The following is a 20,478-nucleotide window of genomic DNA, read 5'->3' on the forward strand; positions in this document are numbered from 1 at the left end:
CCAAACTTTCTGAGCAGCCCTCATTGCCACGAACTCTTGGTTCTCGATCAAAGAAAGGGATGACTCCTCGTCAAAGAAGGTCGCCTGGGACTTGCTCGTGGTTTTCTTCCTACCCATGAACTAGCGGAAGCAAAAAGGTACTGGAGAAGATGAAGCTAGATGGCAGCGCTAAGGACGGCGGCGGCAATGGCGACGGCGGATGATTAAGAGCTAGGGTTTGAAGGCAAAAGAGAGGCAGTAAAGAAAAAGAGGACGAAGGGTCTATAAATAAATTTTACAGCGTTAGAAACGGCCCACCAGGCCCGTTAAAACACCGTGTGAGAACGCAACGGTCCATTTACCGACGCAGCTAAAATGACAGAGGGCACAAATCCACACAACAGTACAATCCAATGGGCAGATTTCAGACTTATCCGTCCAGCACCACGGCAGGGTTATCAGATCACTACAAGAACAACCCGTCAAACAGGAAGAAATGAAGGGCTACCTTGTAAGGAACAAAAGAACCCGGTTATTTAAGAAAGAACTCGGTAATCTTATGAATGACAGGGATCACAGCAGAAAAGTAAAGGACAACTCAAAAGACAAGATTCGTTCCATTACAAGCGACTTCAAAAATAGAAGATTACAAATCTTACAAGACCCAACGAACTCGGCACCACAAAAAGCAAAGTAGCAAAGAGGAACACGAACACGGCTAGGCTCTAGAACGACTACATGTCCCAAATTGCTACTCGGAAGGACAAACCGCCATCAGCTATATTGTTTTCTTCAAAGGACGGACGCAGTGCATCCAAGGCGGAAATTGGCAGCACGGCAAGACAACATGGAGCAGAGAAGGCCGGCGGGCATCTGTCTACCCAAGACCAATGTGATGCTGGATATGGTGTTGATCTGCACCGAACAGTCTCAAGACAGGCGACGAGGATCAACCCAGAACTGCCAGATGAAGGAACGAAGCCCACATCACAAGACTTCCTTCAACTACCACCACGTACATCCTGGCACAATGCTGTCACAGGATTAGCCTACCTCTAATCCCTATCACAAGACTTCCTCCAGCTACGACAAGACACATAGGAACTACAAAATATGCCTAGGGGCTGCTCTACTTCACAAACTACCATGTTCATGACCACGAAGGTTTCAACAGAAAGTCCAATGGATGAAAACAAGCACTCCGAGACAGTATTTATAGATCAAAGGAGCGACACACATGGACTAGGAGTACCAATGAAATAAGCCTAACAAAGGACACAGTGAAAAGACAGGACTCAATAATAGATGACTCAGGCGAGAGGGAACAGTACTCGAAGACAGGCATATTCGGAAGAATATACCAGCATAGTACAACCCGTGAACAAAAGGCATTTACACTCAACCACCACCATACAACCACATCTGACAACAGCAGACTATCAAAGAATGCGCCAAGACCTCGCATCCAAGTTCTTCCTGAACAAAACAACAAGGATATACGCTCGGAGGCTGCATGCTGCGAAACTACTCGGATGATGGTTTAATCCAAGACTAAAAGGCTGCTTCGGAAAGATGCCGCAAAACTACTCAGATGATGACATAATCCAACTCTCAGGGACTACTTCAGAACACAAATTTTCAAACAACATAAAGATTCAAGACCCTCCAACTTTTTGTTCCAAATAGCAAGAGGCTCGGGGGCTACACTCAGTGAGTACACTTTTTCTTCGAAAAAGTGCACGTCACCAAAAGACTTCCTCAACGCAGACCACTTCAAGACATTACGACAAAAAGAACCTAGAACGAGCCATATTCGAGTTCTTTTTGATAAAACTTCAACGAACAATCAGAGCAACTTCAAGACAAGATCCTCCAGCTCCTTGTTCCAAATAGCAAGAGGCTCGGGGGCTATAACCAGATGGATGTACTTTTTCTTCAAAAAAAAGCACTCACCACTCGAAGATCCCAAGAAGCGCTATAAGGTTTCACTTCAAAAAGCACTCGGATGGCGTTTGTTCCTACTCAACAAGACCTAAAGGAGCAGAACGAGACTTTCAGAGCTCAACCATGAAGTGCTCGGGGGCTTGTCGATGCAGGACCCACAGGATACCCCGCAAGGGAAAGAGAAGATCCAGTCTAACTAGGATTCTTCCCATGTAATTTTAGTAGTAGTACTATTCGGTAATCCTACTAGGAACTCTCATTGTGAACTGACTAGGACTCTGGCCTCCTGGCTATATAAAGGAGGGCAGGGCTCCTGGGAAAGGAGAGAACAACAATTGTACACGATACTTCATAATCAATCCAACACAGAGGCTAACGCCGGCTGGACGTAGGGTTGTTACTTGACCATAGTCAAGGGCCTGAACCAGGATAAATCGACTGTCTCTCGCGTTCACCGTCAAGTTCCGCATACGCTGAAGCCCGAACATACTGCCTCGGGTATCCCCGTGGCAGGCTATCGGTGGTGAAACATCGACACTTGGGTGTTTCAAGTAGCTTTTTACTTTTAGTTGTTGCACATTCATTCCACCTTTGTTGAAATAGCTCTTGCTTACCTGTTGCAACATATTTGCAGTTCTTGGTGTAAATTTCAACACATGTGATAACATATGATGTGCATATGATTTAGCTAGCAAGCTAAAAAATACCAAATAAGAGGATTCTAGAAATCTAGTGTCACCTGGTTTTTTCTAATTTGTCACTGCCTCTTGTACACGCTGCACATTCATTTTTCAGTTGTTGAAGTAGCTCTTGATTATCTGTTGCATGTGTATTCCTGAATTGTTTCATTGTTTGTTTAGATTCAGAATTTTGCAGCCACAACACTAAATCTTGGGGTCCTCAAAATTGATGTCTCTTGTTTTGACTAGATCTACCCTATAGGATATCCTAAACAAAAGAATTTGTATGTTTCCAATTTAGCATGTCCCTCCTTGTCATTATCGCCTAATGATTGGATGTTCACATGTTTTATTGTTCCTTTTTCTTAAAAGGTTTGACTGCGGGCTGTACACAATGGATTATATGGACGCATGGGATGGCAAGAAGATTGTAGCTTCATCACTTGAGAAAGTATGTGTTTCCATTCTAAAACTTTCTTATTTTTGCAACTCCTATTTTTGTCTCTAAATATGCTTGCTCAGTTTTGCTCTCCTTTCTTTTTTTTCATTATCTCTCTGCCCAGGGGTCGGTGCTAGAGTACAGGAAGCACGCTGCTACACTACTCCTTCTATCAGAACGCAATGTGGTTAAGCTAGATGACTTTGTGAAGAAGTATGATGCCAAGAAGACCTGATCAAGTTGATGCTATGTACCTTAGGTGGCGTCAGGAGAACGATGTGCATTGAAACACCAGAATTCTTGTAAATATGGAGTCCTGTTATGCTATGTGGTAATATGTGAATGCTTGTAATCTTAGGTCATCATACCCTGGAAACATCCTGGCATGATGTTGATCTACTTTTGGTAGCAACTAAAGTCTGCTAGTGTTGCAATGTTGTGTACTGTGAACATCTTTCTAAAAATGTGGTTAGTTCTTTAGCTTGTGTTGCAACATTTCTTTTCCTATTGGTCCATGCTTGTCAATGTTTGTCCACTTTTGCAACAATGTTAACCATATGCATGATCTGGTAGTCAACCTTTGCTTTTGCATAGCCACAATTTCATATGTAACAGTAGTGAGACTTAGTTGTTTCATTAGAGCATTTTAGATGTAACAATAGTCAACCTTTGTTGTTGCATACTTGCATGGCCACATTTTTCAGATGTAACAGTAGTGAGACTCGACTGTTTCATTAGAGTATTTCAGATGTAACAGTAGTGAATTTATGCTGTTTCATTAGAGGATTTTCAGATGTAACAGTAGTGAGACTCGGCTGTTTCATTAGAGCATTTCAGATGTAATAGTAGTGAATTTTTGCTGTTTTCATGACCACATTTTTCAGATGTAACAGTAGTGAGACTCGACTGTTTCATTAGAGCATTTTCAGATGTAACAAAAGTGAATTTATGTTGTTTCATGACCATATTTTTTCAGATGTAACATATGATTCAGGTACTTGTAACAGACCGCTACTACCAATTTGACATGGTCGATTAGAGTCTCAGAAAATGTCATAACAGAACATCAATGTGCTTTTTGCCATACTTCACCACATGTAGCTGTCTTTTGCTGCGGGTAGTCTTTAGGGTACATCCACTCAAACTTTGATACATCACATTTGAGAACACCACTTGCAAGAGCAGCAATTAATTGTATTATAAAATGCTATAAATTAAATTAAAAATGATCTAGTGCTATGACCTATTTATGAACAAGAACTCAAACTAGAGCATCAACTTCGTTTCTTTCATTGCTTTCAATATCTCTTGTGTTGTTTGCATGTATTTGCATGTTTGAACGCTACGCCCGTCTTCATTGCAATAGGAGCATGGGGGAGGTTTCTTACTTCCTTTCTTCTTCTTTGATTTGCTCTTCTTTATAGCTTTCTCCCTCACTTGTTGCATAATGCTCTTCTTCCTTTTCACTTTATCCTTTGGCCTTCCTAGTGTATCATTGGCGGGAGGGTTGTTCACCATGGTTGTGTTGACCATCCTTTGTTCTTGGCATTCATCTACTTCCATACTTGCTGCACTTTAGGTTGCCTTAACATCTTCCCAAACCTTGTCTATCCCTTGTGAAGCAATTTTATACTTGTCAGGAGCAAAACAAGCATCTGCTGCTAGCCCACTCATTTTTCTGCACAATGCATTATATCTGAGTTTGTTGGTTGTAGGAACACCAAAACAAGCTTCAGGTGACAAGAGGTTTTCACTGATCTTTATGGTTGCTTCCTCTGACCATCTTCTAACCAAGTATTTATCTAGAATTTGTTCTACATCGTAGCTGGTGAATACTTTTAGAATGTGGGGACATAAAAGTCCATCTTGCTCAAACATATTGCAGGTGCATGAATATGTTGTTGCATTATCTTGGACTAAAACATTGTAGGTTTTCCATGTTAGTTGACCGCATTTGTGAACTTGTTTGAATATCTCTATGGAAACACCTTCACCCTCTACAGTGACCTACCCCTTCTTGCATGATGTTGAGTCACATAATAGCTCCTAGAATATGAAGAAAACACTCCTAGTGTAGAAGCGAGTAGCTTGCTTCTCAAATACATATCTCCCCTAAATCGGTGGTTCTAAAATCTCACCCTTGCAGCCTTCAAGATTCTCTTTCTCAATCCTTGTGTCCATGATGTACTCATATTGTGTTACAAATTGCAGCACCGAATCTTGTGGATGCACTAGCTTCTTGAAGAGTGAATTCATACTTTTGACCTTCCTATAGTGCTTGTGAAAGGGAAGAATGATTTCCTAAAGTATGCTGGTGCCCACATTGTCCTAGCAACCGACATATTCTAAAATGCCTCATTCTTATGCAGGTTGTACTTCTCCTCCAAGCTATGCCACATGATCTCAAATTCTTCTGGCGTTTCAGTATGATTAATGCAAGAATCGAACTCATTAGCAAATTCTTCACTAGAGTTGATCAACCAACCAAGTTTCTCACAAGCCTTTCTCACTACATGAAATTTGCAGCATCTATGTATAGCATCAGGGAACACCAGCGCTATTGCAGCCTTCATGGCCTTATCTTGGTCGGTCATTATATTCCTTGGTTTGAGCCCACCCATTGCTTTTTTCAAGGTTGGGAATACCTAGACAAATGATTCAATCGTTTCATCCGGAAGCAAGGCACAACCAAGCAATATGCTTTGCATATGGTTGTTCACACCAACTATGGGCGCAAATGGCATGTTGTACCTATTAACACAAAATGTTGTGTAAAAAAAGATACAATCCCTGAAAGTCTTGTACATCTCCCTTGTCCTTCCATCCACCCAAAACAACCCCTAATAGCATTGTCACTATCAATCTTCACCGCATAAAAAAGGTTGGACTTTCAGACCGCTGCTTCTAGAAATACTCCAATGTTGCCTCCATATCTCTTAAATGAACTCCCTTCCTCAGGTGACTCCTCAAGTTTGAAACATCCTTGCTGTTATACGATAAGTTCCCAATCCCACCATGGAAATCAGAAAGCACAGCCATGATTTGCATGGTGCTAATGTTCATATGGTGGAGTGTCTTCAGAAGCTCATAATCTGCAAACAAAATGCGTCGACAGGACCTTAGTTGTTTCCTTCTTCCAATCTGCCTCACCAAGGGATGTGTGTGTTCTACTTTCATCACAACCACTCTCTATTTACCGTCCCGCAGACCAACTGCCATATGTGCCTTGCAGTCGTATTTTTTAGCAGTGCTGCACTTCTTTGACGTTGTGGTTAGTACAACCGAAGAACTCTTCTTCTTTGAGGCCTTAGCTTGTGCTACATCTTTGGTCGAGCTCTTCCTCTTTGAGGCCTTAGCTTTTGATACATCATTGGTCGCCGTGCTAGTTGAAGTGTTGTCCTCTTGCTCACTATTTGGCCTTCTGGCATGTGTGCACTCAAATTCCTTCCTAATAAGCTCCTTAGTAACAGTACTGTTCCTTGATGATGCAACCCGAATACTGAAACCCATTTTGAATGCATAAGCATTGTAAACTCTCCTCGCTTCTTTAACACTGTCAAATTCCATCCCCACAAATGGCACAACAGGCTGTGAACACACAACATCTTCTTCTTCATGGTAAACTTCTTCTTCAGATGACACATCCACATCAATATAGCCTTGCACATCAGTGGCATTGTTGGAGATACTCTGATTGATATCAATTTCACCTTGGCCCTCCAAAACAATGTTGCAAAAGTTTTAAGCATGACACACATGTGCACCCTCCTTAAAGGAAACTAATGAAACAATGCTTGATGTAGTAAAAAGATCTTACTTCAGCAACAATTCCACGTGATGTATGAACAATTGTGTGACTGCAATTGTTATTGCTCGAGCTTGCGGCATTTTGTGGCAGTCCAACAAATATTTGCTGTTCCATGCTGGCACTATTTACATCCTGCATATACCCCATGTTGCAAGATGCATAAGTAGATGTTTCACGTGCTATAATTCTATGTTTCCTTGGTACAAACATGAAGACAAGCAACCATGGACTAGATCAAATGAACACAGTAAATACATCATAAATTCGAGGTCATCCTGCTTTACACCCCATGTTGCAAACTGCATAAGTAGATGTTTCACGTTCTATAATACTATGTTGCAAATGGTAATCTGCATACAGTCTGCTATAGATAAGAACAAGGAATTATCCACTATTGCAAGCATAGGTTGGAAGAAGCTGAAAATCGTAGATCTTACCTCAGCCATGCCATGAACAGATATGGGAACGCTCCTGGAACTGGCAACTGTGAGTTCTCCATCTAATCGACGAACTGGTAATCTGCTGCTCGAAGCACCTCCTCCATGAGTCTGCTTGAACAAATCCGTCGAATGGTTTGCAACGATTGGGGGTGGGCGATGTGCATAGGGATGATTCTCTGGGGAAAACTCGATTTGTTGCAGTAGGTGAGACATTGGGGATCGATTGTTGCAACGATTGTCGAGCGGTGCGCGGCGCGGAAGAAGCCTTGCTCGAGCGGCGCGCGCGGCGCGGAAGAAACACGGTCGACCGGAGCAGCACGCGATAGGAAGAAAGGGAAGCAAGATTTTTGGACCGCTCGGTACACGAGCTATGTGCTGAGCTTGCGTCCATATCCATCGGACGTCCGGGCGCCAGTGCTCCCCTTAATTCAATGCCTATTCTTTTTGGTTGCAGTACTCTGAAATCGCTGAGTTGTCCCATAATACTGTATGAATAACCGGACTGTCCAAACGGCCCAGCTCTAGGAATGGGAAGATAAACAGCCCATTACTAAAGCCCTGTCCATCCCATCCAGAAAGACGACGGCTAATCGAAAGCCCAAAAAAAAGAGAGCGGAGAGGAGGAAGACGACGACGCGGCACCATGGCGACGGCACAGGCAGCGTCGGCGTCCCCAACCTACCACCGCGCGTCCCCGGGGACGTCGCCGCCGCAGCCACCGTACCCCAGCGCTGCCAGGATCGCCGACTCCGCCTGCTTCCCCCAGTACACCGCCTCGCTCAAGTGTACGCGCGCAGCTGCCCACCCGCCCTAATCCCCAATCTGGCCCTCCTCTCCTTGACCCATTCACACTCCAGCGTTCGCTAGGAAGGTGTTACTTGATACATGCCATACTTGTATGGCCTCTCGCTGATGCTGTCGTTGTTTCTTGATTAAAGGTTTGGAGGCCAACCAGGACAAGAGCAAGTGCCAGCAGCAGTTCGACGATTACAAGGAATGCAAGAAGAAAGAGGTTTGCCCCCTTTTTTTTCATCCCTGTTCCTTAATCTTGAATGGTGATAGAAAGCAGATGGTTTCAGCTGTTTCATATACGTCTCGATTTCCTCTGTTTGGTGTCCGAGATGTCTCAGTTGGGCAAGTTTAGGACTTATTTTATTTTATTTTTCGAAAATGAAGTTTAGGACTTAATTTTTTGGTTCAAATTCCTCTTTTAAGGACCTCAGATAAGGGTGAACTCGTGATTACTACACAGACTCAGTACTCTAACCATGTCATGTTGGCCTGCTATTTTTGTTCTGTATATGATCTCAAGTTTTCGGCACAGGTCTGTGCAGCTAATCTGTGCACCAATGGGTGAAACTGATTTTTCAGCATATCTTTCTGCTCTAAAATGCATGTTTCTTTTCGATGTCAGATAAACTTTGTCATCTACCTACAGAACTGGGTAGTGGGTTACTGTGTCTGTGATGCAGTATCCCAACTGTGCTTCCTTGAGTTCAATACTCTATGTAGGGTGCATTTGATCGGCGAGCTTATGAGCAAATACAAGCTGATTTTTCATGTTGCTAGCATTTATATATTTGTAGAGTCATCCATTTAGGTGATTGTTAACCCTTTGTTTTTTATTTTTTTCTTCATCTACATATTAGCTTGACCCCCTATCCATCCAGTATCCTGACTGCAGAAGTGATTCCAATGATATGAGTGGTGCTCATTTCTCCTTAGATCTGCTCTGATACAAAGTCTGAATTTTTTACTGTTATGGCCTGAATACTACTAAATATCATATGGTCCTTTACTTACATTTTTACAAGGTGAATTAATGACATCCTCTTACTACCATTTTTTTTATTGTTGCCCTGTCTTCTGAACCTCCCATAGTACTTATTGACCTTCCCAAGTCACAAAGTTTAGCCCCCCCCCCCCCCCCCCCCCCCAAACACACACACACACACCATTAAAAGCAGTAAATGATTGTGGTGTGAAACCTATACAGAAAGTTATATACAGCACAATCAGTATATAAGTTTGGATAAGGTTGCTGGTCACAGATGAACTCAATTTATGTCCCACTCATGAACTTTAGCAGATCTTATAAGATTGGAATGTAAAAATTGTATATGTCAATTGCCATCAAATAGTAATATAGTTGCGCATGCCCAGTGAGCCGTATTTTATTTTAACAAATTGAAATGACACGTCGTTTGTATGGTTAACTCTTCTTATTAATTACAATGATGCACAAATCTTTTGCGCATTCGAGAAAAAAAAAACAAATTGAAATGACACTTCTCGTATTGAATGAAGTACTAGAAGTCCAGGTTATTTGATTCATTAATCTGAACCAGTGTGTACCGTGTATCAAAATTTTGCTTTTAACATGAGTGCTTCTCTTGGTACTATTTTCTGATACCGATTATAGCACCCTATAACTCTATATATACACTTGGTTGCCAGATTTTTCTTTCCATATTGTTTCACTTCTTTGGGTATCTTATTTCCTTTGTGTTTCAATGTTTTGCAGAGGGAGGCTCGGCTCGAACGGAATAAAACCAGATCACTCTTTGGGTGAACAATGGTGTGTCCCACCTGAGCAATTTGCTGGTGATGTGTAATAAGTCATTTCCTGATGGTAGCGAAATCATGGATTCTTTGGTTTCATGATGATCCCTTTGCTTGTGCAAGGTAGGGAATAGTAGACCGGCTCTAGATTGAGGGAGATGTAAAGTCATCTGACAACAGCTCATTAGCACAATGGCTTTGGCGAACGAATGGAATGAGCGAGGATGTATTTTGAGAACCAGCAGGCGTCATGACATGACAGTTTGTTCAATAAATTTGTATCCCTAGCACGATTGTATTCCAAAAATTTTCCATGTGTTACTACCAGCTTTGCATCTACCTTTTCGATCAGCCGTGCTCTGTGGAAGTGTGCTGATTGCTGAATGCTCAGTATCTTCCGTCAGGGTGGTTGTTTATCATAGCAAGATGGTGTTAATACGTATCTGGAACCTTATCGCTTGTAACCCTTTGTCCTTTGCAATGCATAAGGGCAAGCAAGGTTACGTGGGAAACGCAAGAGAAAAAAAAGTAGAAGCCAGTATATGGGCCAATAAACTAGAGGTTATTTTTTTTTATTGAACATGAGGAGACCTGTGCATCTTTTATATTAGGGCCTTTTTGATCCTTTCATTTGAAGGAATTGAAATCTATTTAATAAATTAGGCTATATAACTTGGAATTTGACATTCCACCACTTTCTAAAGTTCACATATAAATCTATTTCAAATTCATAGGATAAGAGATGGAAATTGGTTCTATAGATCATCATTCTATATTTTTATTTTGCAACTCATAACACGCTTTTCAACTCACTCCGGTAGAAATACAACACATAAGTAACTTTCTTATACAGCCAACAATAGTATATAAATATAATTCATATATAACCATATTAGCTTAATTAATATATATCTAAATAATGATTATTAAAATAAATTCAATTCCAAGGATCTAAACAGGGCCTTAGAGAAAACAAGAAGGTGAAAGAACCCCATGCAAGACAACCTACTTTCCTCCACTAGAAAAATAACACTCAATCCAAACAACAAAATACAATCCAGCCATTGTGACAAGTTACTCTACCACTTCCACAAGGTTATATCTATTCGGAGGTGTGGATTTTCTGTACGAATGATTGCAGGCTTGGAGAAAAAACAATACAGTTGGAGCAATAGGCACCCACAATCAGTTGAATCCAACACAGGGTTGTTGGCTTGTTGCAGTAAAAGTAATCAAAGATCTTCTGCAAAACTAGTTCAATGCTGAGCACTTCTCCCAGCCTCACTGTGCTGATCCTCAAAAACACAAAGCAAACGATACATACACTAAAAGTCAATCTACCACTATCGAACACTAATCCAAGCTATAAATCTCCAGATAGCCGAAGATCACCTCCGGGATGCCCTCAACACGCTAAATGCCAAATCTAATGCCCTACGAGTCACGGTTCACCAAACGAACCGCTCAGGAGAAGAGTCTTCGGGACCAAGCAGAAGCAGGGACCGGTTGAACTGCAGCAGCTGCTGCTTTATGGGCAAGGGTTGCTGCTTTCTCTTTGGATTCCACTATTCGTGCTCCCTTTGGATCCGCCAAAAGGGATTTCTGGAAGGATTGTGGAAATCCTGTCGCAATGATAGTCACGTGTATCTCACCAGTGTAACGGTCATCAACAACGGCACCAAAAATTATGTTTGCAGAAGGATCAGCCAGGCTTGTCACAATCTGCAAAAGGTGAATACATGGTCAAAACGATCTAAAACAACTACATATTTGGTTCTTCTATCTGAGATATATCCAGCATTTCTTAAATTTTCAGGAATTTATTCTTATTAAAAACACCATCCAAGGATCAATAAAGAACTTGTAAGGAATCCTACACGCACCTGGGACACCTTGTTCACTTCTTGCAAAGTGATGTCCTTCCCACCAGTAATATTGTACACGACACCAGTAGCTGCCTCGATGGATGATCCAATCAAAGGAGCAAGTGTTGCCTGTTCAGCAGCTTCTTGGGCCCGATTTTTGCTGGAAGAAACACCAACGCCAAGCATGGCAGTTCCAGAGTTTTTCATGACAGCTTTTACATCAGCAAAATCAACATTGACAAGTCCCGGTATCTGCAATGTTTTCTCATAAGTTACATGATCACAATTTGCAGATAAGTTAGAGCAGGAGAGGGGAGAAACCACCCACTGTGATAATGTCTGAGATTCCTTGAACACCCTGACGAAGGACATCATCTGCAAGGAGAAATGCATCTTGCAAGGGCATGTTTTCATCGGCAACATCTAACAACTTATCGTTTGGAATCACAATAAGTGTGTCTACACTCTTTTCCAGCTTCTCTAATGCTTCCAATGCCTGAAATGGGCACACACAAGTCATGACATTAAGTAAATATAGAGAAAAGAAACAAAAGTTATTTAGAAAGGGGAAGTTGGCCAAAAACCTGGACATAGAAATTCAAAAGTAACAACAAAATGTATACCGACTGGGGAAAATATTGATAATGACATGTTTTGAAATATTTCACAATATAAACATCCCTCCACAAGCTACCCGCACCCAGATGGCTGCATATAGTTTTGGGCATCAACCATGCGGAAAGTCAGAAACAAAAATGATGAGATGAAGTACAGGAAATGCTATATTTGACCTACATTTTGTACATGATCAGCAATAAAATGTGGCTGGTTGTCATTTACTACTACAAACTAATGCCTCCATTAGACAAAAGAAAGTCACAGAATGAGATATGACATTTTGAATTCTAATTCAGGAGTGAACGGGACCTCAGATACATGCCTGTAGAGAGCGCTTACGGCCCTCAAAGCTGAATGGATAGGTGACAACACCAACAGTAAGATAACCAGCTTCCTTTGATATCTGAGCAACAACTGGAGCAGCACCGGATCCAGTACCCCCTCCCATCCCAGCTGTTATGAAGACAAGATCTGAATCCCGCAGGGCAGTGGCTATGGCTTCTCTTGATTCCTCAGCAGCCTGCTCTCCCAAATTTGGATTTCCACCAGTACCTGTACATGTGATACATAATATCATATTTACTGAATCTAGCCAACCTCTGTAACATTTTCAATGGAAATTTACAGTATTTACAGTTTTGTATGGTGCATGTGTTATAGGGTACAGTTCATTCAGTTGATCAGAATTCCATGTACTGTGGGTGTTGTCGCAAATTAGCAGAAGACTAACATTTGCATGAAAATGTTTCTTTTACACACATCGAGCATAAATAAAGGGGGCACATAACATTACCTAGTCCACGAGTCAACTGCTCTCCAATTTGCAGAGGATATTGCGCTTGTGAATTAATAAGGGCTTGGGAATCGGTGTTTATAGCATAAAATTCAATACCCTGAAATCGTATAGTTCAATTATCAGAACTTAAGGACACAATGAAGAACATACAGTAATTGCCACAGTTAAATCATACATAGGACTTGTACCATTCAGTAGATATTCCAAAAAAATCCAGAACTAAGCATATCATAAACAACGACCTGAAGCAAATCTCTTGTGCTAGACTAAAGCACTGTAGTATGGATGGTGGCATAGATTGGACGGAGAGAATGTAAACAAAATGGCCCATAAACATTTAACTTTATCTTTTGGTAACTTAAAGCTGTATGGATGGTGGCATAGATTGGATGGAGAGAATGTAAACAAAATGGCCCATAAATATTTTATCTTTTGGTAACTTAAAGCTGTGGATCCACATCAGATTATCAAATATTTTTTTGAACGACCAGATTAGCAGATATCATCATTTCACATAAAAACAACCGGCGCTACCTCACAGAATCTCATGCTCAACTAAGGCAGTGTTATGATTATGAACGGTGTCACGGAATTGAACAGGGAGCAAGAATGCAACGGGGTACATCATTCCAAATTTACATCAAACAGATCTAGGCATCAACCCGGGTGTGAAAATAAGCCCAATTTCCAGAATGAAACGGACAAGGAGCGCCGCCAGCCCGCCACTACCTGGAGGCCGCTGCCGATCATGCGGTTGACGGCGTTGTTGCCGCCGCCGCCGACGCCCACCACCTTTATCCGCGCCGTCTCCACCGGCGCGAACGAGCACCGCACGGTCGCGCGGCGGGGCCGCCTGTGGTCTCGCCACCCGCTTCGTGGCAGTGCGCGCAGGTGGCCCGGACCCGGGAGGCGGACGAGCGCGGAAGCCGAGGGGGAGGCAGCCGCGGATGACGCCATGGCCACTCGCTCCCCTCGTTGGCGAAATGCGGGGACGAGGCGGGGTGGCGTGAGAGGTTGAGAGGAGGGGATCTGAGTTCTGACTTCTGAGGTGATCTAGGGTTTTTTGAGAATTTTGGAAGGTTTGGTTTTCTTCTGTTCGTGTGTAATTTAAGCGTCACTTTCATTTTGCTGAATTCTATTCTGAAATTTAATATGTTAGGTTTGAAATGTACGTTTTTTATTTACCTTATTTTACACCCAAATGTCTAGTAGTATAAATTGTCTGTTATATTGATATAGCAAAAGTAACATGTTACAAAAATTGTTTTGAAAAGAACACGATGATATTAATGCATCCCCTGCAAGGGAAAAAGCAAAATACTTTTAAATTTATCTTAAGTCAAACTATTAACCAATACCTAAATCATCAAACTACTTTCATTGAATCCATTAAAAAGTATTGTATTGATAATGTTTTCGTTTTATATATACCTAACCAGATCAAATATTCCAAAAAAAGGTTTGGTTTTTAACAATTTGCATTTGGAACGATAGGAGTAGAAAAAGCATGTAAAAGTACATACGATATATGATCTATGCAATGTCTATTTGATCTAGAAGCAAATTATCAAGCACATATTTGATCTAGAAAAAGCTCTTGTAGTAGGATATCAAGTTTTATATACGAGGAGGAAAATCGTACTTACTAGAGGTGAAATTATTTTTACCTACTATATACATGATTCCGGCCCATTATAGGTCTGGAAGGAAAGCGAAAGAAAAAAGAGGGCCCAAGTGATTCCGGTCAACTCGCATGCATCACGGCCCGTCTCGCCCCAGTCCACGACCTCTCCATGCGTTCGGCACTCGTTCTTCCCTACAACTACAAAGACGTCCCAGGGCGGGTCCACATGCTCAGAAAACCGCACCCCTACCTAGTACCCACTCAACAACCGCATGCAAAAACCGTGGGCACTCTCGTCATTACACACCGCGCCCTCCTGCATCCACCCGGTCTAGACACGGAGCCCCACCCTCCCCTCCCCCCGCGCCCATGACATGTGGGCCCATACTCCCGCAGCCCACACCATCAAAAGCCGCGTAAGAGGATTGGTGTTGCGCTTAGCGATCTGTCCTTTTCCCTCATCTTTTTTTCTCCCCTCCCGAAGAAATTTGCCCTATTAGACTGTCTCCAGATCAAACCTAAAATGGGTCGTGGATGATATTGTATCAGTCTCCAACATAATACCTATATACGAGACTCATTTTAGGTTACATGAGAGATATAATCCAAATATGAGTATTCTTTCTTCTGAAGACTCATTTGCAGAAGGGTTCTCTTTTAAATTAAGTCGTTGGAAAAGACAAAAATAGGCATGTTAGGTAACGTTGACAAAACATAGGCCAAGAGGCTAGACCGAGGGGCCAGAAGAGTTAGAGAGGGCCGAGGAGAGAGATAGAGAGACAAAGGGGGAGAGACCAAGCGCCAGAGACACAGAGAGGGGGCGGAGGAGAGAGAGAGAGAGGGAGAGAGGGGAATCGCGGGAGGGAGGCGGGGTTTTGGCGAGATTTGAGTTTTCCCCAACGCTCCCGCCATGGTGTCCGACCAGGAGATCGCCAGCTGCGTCGAGTCCGTCCTCCGCGGCTCCGCCGGCGGGCCCGGGGAGGCCTCGCTCGCCGCCGTGCTGCAGCAGGCGGAGGCCACGCTCGGCGTCGACCTCTCCCACAAGGCGGGCTTCATCCGCGACCAGATGGACCTCTTCTTCGGCCCGCGCCTCCAGCCGCAGCCGCCGACCAAGCCCCAGCCGGCGCCTCCCCCGCCTCAGGCCGTCGTTACCCCCGCGGCCGCCGTGCCGCAGCCCCAGCATCAGCATCAGGTCCTGCCGCAGGTGCAGGGGCAGCCGCAGGCGCCGCCTCCGGACCAGCAGATGCAGCCGCAGCCGCAGCAGCTCCCGCCGCTCCAGCCGCGGCTCATCTTCCAGACCATTCCCCAGCTCCCCGCCATGGCCCCCGTTCCCGCGGTCTCCGCGCCGCCGGCCGTGCCGGCCATGGCGTTCTACCCGCCGCCACCGCTCGCCTTCCGCTACACCACCGGCCTCGCTGGGGCTGCCACGGGTGGGACCGTCTCCTTCCAGCAGCCGGCCCCTGGGGCTGGTGGCACTGCTACCCCAACCGCTGCACCGCAGGTCACCGGCGACAACAAGGAAAGGTGAGCTGTCGATGGAATTAGGGTTTGCGTTCCGCGGATTGAGGTGATTCGTGTGTATATCTGTCGATTGGCGTGGAAATCTACTTTGTTTTGACATCTAGTCCGTCGATTCGCATGATTAGGGTTGTTAATACTGAGGATTCAAGTTCTATACTGAGGATGCCTAGTTGGCATCTTGCTAAGCTAAGATTAGGGTTTAGGGTTATGGCCTTGTTAGTGGCTGTGTCAGGTTCCACTTTAGTTCAACTGGTTCTTATGTACTGTAGTGTACTAGTGTTCAGGATATGTGACTTCGGATGGCATTTTCTGCCCCCTTTGACTTCAGATAATCGGTCAGTAACTGTTTAATTGTAGTTTTGTGGCCAATTTCTTTCAACTCAACGGTATTGGTCAAACATAGAAGAATCCAGATGTTCTGTCAACAGCTTGTATCATGCATATTTTGTGCTTACAAAAATATTTTGCAAAGCAGAAAGGGTCAATATTCTGTATACACTTATAAGATACAAAAAGGCTTGCACATTAGTAGTTTACTAAAAAAGGCACAACCAGCCAAGCATGGGAGGCATGTATTTCATGAATTTGTTTGGATTTATAACACTACTTTCCGCTTTCTGAGAACAATTGTATTTTCCTTGTTAGTTTGAATCTTATTTCTGACTTGTCTCTGTGCATGAAACGGTCCCAGTAGACAGCACAAATCATTTGCAGACATTTACTAGAGCCCCCGTGCGAGGGGAAAAAACTGTTATTCTGTTATGTACTGTACTTGAGTTTTCATATGTACTATTTGCAACTGACATCTTCATCCTCGACACTTGATTCTTCGGTTTTTTTGGTAAGATTCATTTTCTTGGTTGGTTTGGTGGGGTTGCATGCACCTTTTGCACCTATGTCTTTGTTTCTTCTTTGAGATGTATTGACTAAGCTTGTGCAACCTGTCGCACAGTACTATGGGAGCAGGACTGCATGTCCTGAAATTTAGTCTATTTTGTTTGGAGAATATGTTGAGGACTCTTATATTTGACCAACATTCCTTTATAGGTTGTTCTGTTTTGCTGGTCACGATTGATCATCTGTTTTGAAACTTTACTCACTACTCAGCACGTCAACTGATTTGTACTCTGCTATAGTATCTTGGTTCTTTTCCTTTTCTGAAACTCACTGATTAGTGATATGTATGTAATTTCTTCTAGCGCTTCTAAGCGGAAAAGAGGTGGACCTGGTGGTTTAAATAAAGTTTGTGCAATTTCACCTGAACTTCAGACCATTGTTGGTGAGACTGCCATGTCAAGAACTCAGGTACTACTCAATTCCATTACGATAGAAATTGACACACTCTGCACTCTTCTGGTACTCATAGAATTATTGACTCTAGAAAATTAATATTAGTCTTCATTCAGATTGTGAAGCAGCTCTGGGCATATATCAGGCAGAACAATCTTCAAGATCCTGATGACAAAAGGAAGATCATTTGCAATGACGAACTTCGTGTGGTTTTTGAAACTGACACCACCGACATGTTTAAAATGAATAAATTGTTGGCTAAGCACATAACCCCACTTGACCCAAGTACATGCTTCTATTTCTTTTTATCAACATATGCTACTTCATGTTTGCGCTACTAAAGTTTAGTCCTGGATTTTGCTCAAGTGCTTCCTAATGACATTGCAGAAGATCAAGTAAAAAGAATGAAGGCTCCCACCGTGGCTCCTCAACCTGGGCCTCCCATTAATCAGCCCTCCATAGTTATTTCTGACGCACTAGCAAAGTTCATTGGAACAGATGGAACATTTCCTCAAGATGATGCCCTGAAATACCTGTGGGATTACATAAAAGCAAACCAACTTGAGGTATGGTTTGGCCCTACCTTTTTGTTTGCAGAATATCCATACCATGTGTTCTTACTTTAGCTGCAAGCCTGTAGTGAATATCAAGAATTGAACTGCACATTCACTGTTCTTTTTCTAGAGGTACATTGAATGCATACACTGCAGACCATTCAATTCTTAGAACAAGTTTTCATTAATGTTCAGAAGCAGTATGACAGTAAAAAGTGAAGAATGACCGTGTAGAGTCAACAGTCAACACCTTCGTGTTAATGCTACAAACCTTGGACTGTATCCCCTTTTTGGCTAACTGTCTGGTTATATTTTGTTAACCTATGTCACTGCTGTCTGTTTATGGGCAAGAAGACGTGGGTTGTCCATAGGGGTTGTCAGGATAACTAGGAATGTTCTTACTGGGAAGATTTTATTAGGCTATAATGGGAGATGCAGAGTTGTGGGTGGCATTGTGTAGATATTTGTTTATTGGACTAGGTATTTTGTTTATTGAAAAATATATTAGTTCAGATATCCTGGAATCTGATTGAGGTTAGGACAGTGTCGACCTGCAAAGTTCTGCACAGATTTGTACTGGCACTAGCAGTTAAAAAAAGTCTGTTTTTTTTGTCTGTTTCGTTGTTTTTTTCCACAGTCATGATTATCAAGTGTAAAGTCATTGGGAGCTGTGAAATTTATGGCTTAACACACCACATTTTTAATTGCTCTCTTTGGTAATGCATAGGATGTCATCAATGAATCAATATTATGTGATTCAAAACTTCAAGAGCTATTTGGCTGTGAGAGCATTCCTATGTCAGGACTATCAGAAATGCTTGGTCACCACTTCATCAAGAAAACATAGCAAATCCCCATTAACTGGTGAGTTTCTGGCTGTATCCCCTCTTTCTAGTGTCACATTCGCTGATTTCAGTCCAGATGTCAGGGATGATAGTAATTTTTCCCTAAATTATTTTTATTATGGCACATTGGTACAAGTTAGGAAATTATTTTCTACCTACTCAGTTGAATCATAGTAAGTTTTATATAAGTTTTTGTGCTGTCTTATTCTGATTTCATACCTTGTGTGCTGATCTAGGATTGCAGTGTGGCAGATAGGCCTAACATTACAATATGGTGTTCTTGACAGAATGGACAGCATAGCGTATGTATTTCTTCAATGTTATGGATTATGAATTGTGTCTGGCAAAGATCAGATTATTTGTGGTAGCCTGTACTTTGTTATGCGTGCCGGCTACCACTGCGGTGTCTGGTGTAACCTTTTTACTGAATTCGTAGTGTTAGTTCCTAAATGTCAAAATGTCATTGCTGACTATGTAAAGTTAAGCTTTCTATTTGAGTGCCAGATTGTACCCTTAAAAGTCAAGTTTTTCTTTTACTGATATTTTAATGTTGGGGAAATCTGACTTCAGTAGTTCACTGCCCACCAGTCCAAGTGGAAGTGGAGTACAGTGGCTTTGGTGGTGGTCTTCTTCCAGAAGAAGAATTTTTCGTTGTATCAGTCGTTGCCCTCTTTGCTTTTAGGAAAGGTGGTGGTGCGCCTATGAGACTTTTGATAAACTTTCTTACCTGAATGGTTGCTAAAATAATCAAATGTCAAAGTAAAAAAGAACGGTTGTTGGACACTTGCCAGCGTTATTCCAGTCTCCGGAGCTCTGTACCTAGACAGGCCAAAGACGACGTTTATGGAGTCGCCATCTAGATCCTGGAGTCGCTGAAATTTGGCTTATGTTAATTTGTGGCTAGAGGAAAATAATGTTCGTTTGCTGAAAAATACTGCTGAAGAGCGAATAGGGCCTAAATCAGCATGCGTCAGTAATCTGGTTACTTGCGAAATGTGAAGATGAAATGTTTGCTTTACATACATGTACAACAAAAGTTTCAATAAATACCCAAATTAGGTACACCTGTTTGAACCATAGGATCGATCTAGGGTAGAATCGAAAACTTTCTAGATAACCAGTTGATCCTAAACAAGCTCTAGTCAATCTAGACAGAGAGATGGAGACAGAGATAGATAGATAGGTAGTTCGAACTTGAGACCGCAGGGGTGGAAGATCCAGTGGCCTCCATCTGGTTCGTCGAGGTAGTCTGCGCACGGGCAGCGATGGTTGGGGAAGAGTCGGTGAAGTCCGGCGACGCGGTGGGGCTGCAGTGAGGCCGACGGTGATGACGGTGGCGTCTTTCCGTCGCTGGCTGCGCACCCTTACTAGATCGGACTTAGGGTTTGTTGGTGGGGTGGATTGGCTCACGGAGAACCTCGTACGTTGAGCCGTCGGCCCCCACCACTTTATATAGCGCAGTGCGACGGGGGTCCACCAACCATGTAGGGTTGGGCGTCCCCGATTAGGGCGC

The 20,478-nt window shown here is 42.8% G+C and overlaps 3 protein-coding genes and 1 pseudogene across 8 annotated transcripts; 2 read left to right on the forward strand and 2 right to left on the reverse strand.

The window, feature by feature from the left end:
* Positions 1-4,308: 4,308 nt before the first annotated feature.
* On the reverse strand, positions 4,309-6,609 carry LOC136492485 (protein FAR1-RELATED SEQUENCE 5-like; annotated as a pseudogene).
* A 1,249-nt stretch (positions 6,610-7,858) lies between these two features.
* LOC136494001 (uncharacterized) lies at positions 7,859-10,193 on the forward strand. 5 transcript variants are annotated; one of them, XM_066490137.1, is made up of 4 exons: positions 7,859-8,075; positions 8,229-8,302; positions 9,815-9,894; positions 9,976-10,193. In XM_066490137.1, exons 1-3 carry the CDS (start codon positions 7,934-7,936, stop codon positions 9,860-9,862), a joined length of 264 nt encoding a protein of 87 aa, XP_066346234.1. In that variant the 5' UTR covers positions 7,859-7,933; the 3' UTR covers positions 9,863-9,894; positions 9,976-10,193. The 5 variants fall into 5 exon arrangements, with proteins under 5 accessions (XP_066346234.1, XP_066346235.1, XP_066346237.1 ...); XM_066490138.1 differs by having other exon boundaries at positions 9,980-10,193; XM_066490140.1 differs by having other exon boundaries at positions 9,815-9,868.
* An 846-nt stretch (positions 10,194-11,039) lies between these two features.
* On the reverse strand, positions 11,040-14,190 carry LOC136494004 (cell division protein FtsZ homolog 1, chloroplastic-like). Its single transcript, XM_066490141.1, has 6 exons — positions 13,861-14,190; positions 13,129-13,228; positions 12,658-12,887; positions 12,046-12,213; positions 11,736-11,969; positions 11,040-11,574 (listed from the first exon to the last, which is right to left on the reverse strand). Exons 1-6 carry the CDS (start codon positions 14,086-14,088, stop codon positions 11,317-11,319), a joined length of 1,218 nt encoding a protein of 405 aa, XP_066346238.1. The 5' UTR covers positions 14,089-14,190; the 3' UTR covers positions 11,040-11,316.
* Positions 14,191-15,506: 1,316 nt separating this feature from the next.
* Positions 15,507-19,506, forward strand: LOC136494005 (uncharacterized). Of its 2 annotated transcripts, none has more exons than XM_066490143.1 (6): positions 15,507-16,279; positions 17,476-17,581; positions 17,683-17,851; positions 17,954-18,132; positions 18,848-18,984; positions 19,210-19,506. In XM_066490143.1, the coding sequence occupies exons 1-5, from the start codon at positions 15,666-15,668 to the stop codon at positions 18,965-18,967; spliced, it is 1,188 nt and encodes a 395-aa protein (XP_066346240.1). In that variant the 5' UTR covers positions 15,507-15,665; the 3' UTR covers positions 18,968-18,984; positions 19,210-19,506. The 2 variants fall into 2 exon arrangements, with proteins under 2 accessions (XP_066346240.1, XP_066346239.1); XM_066490142.1 differs by having other exon boundaries at positions 15,508-16,279; positions 19,202-19,506.
* The last annotated feature ends 972 nt before the right edge of the window (positions 19,507-20,478 follow it).

This window comes from Miscanthus floridulus, chromosome 11 (genome assembly GCF_019320115.1).
Source record: "Miscanthus floridulus cultivar M001 chromosome 11, ASM1932011v1, whole genome shotgun sequence".
NCBI classification, from domain to species: domain Eukaryota; kingdom Viridiplantae; phylum Streptophyta; class Magnoliopsida; order Poales; family Poaceae; genus Miscanthus; species Miscanthus floridulus.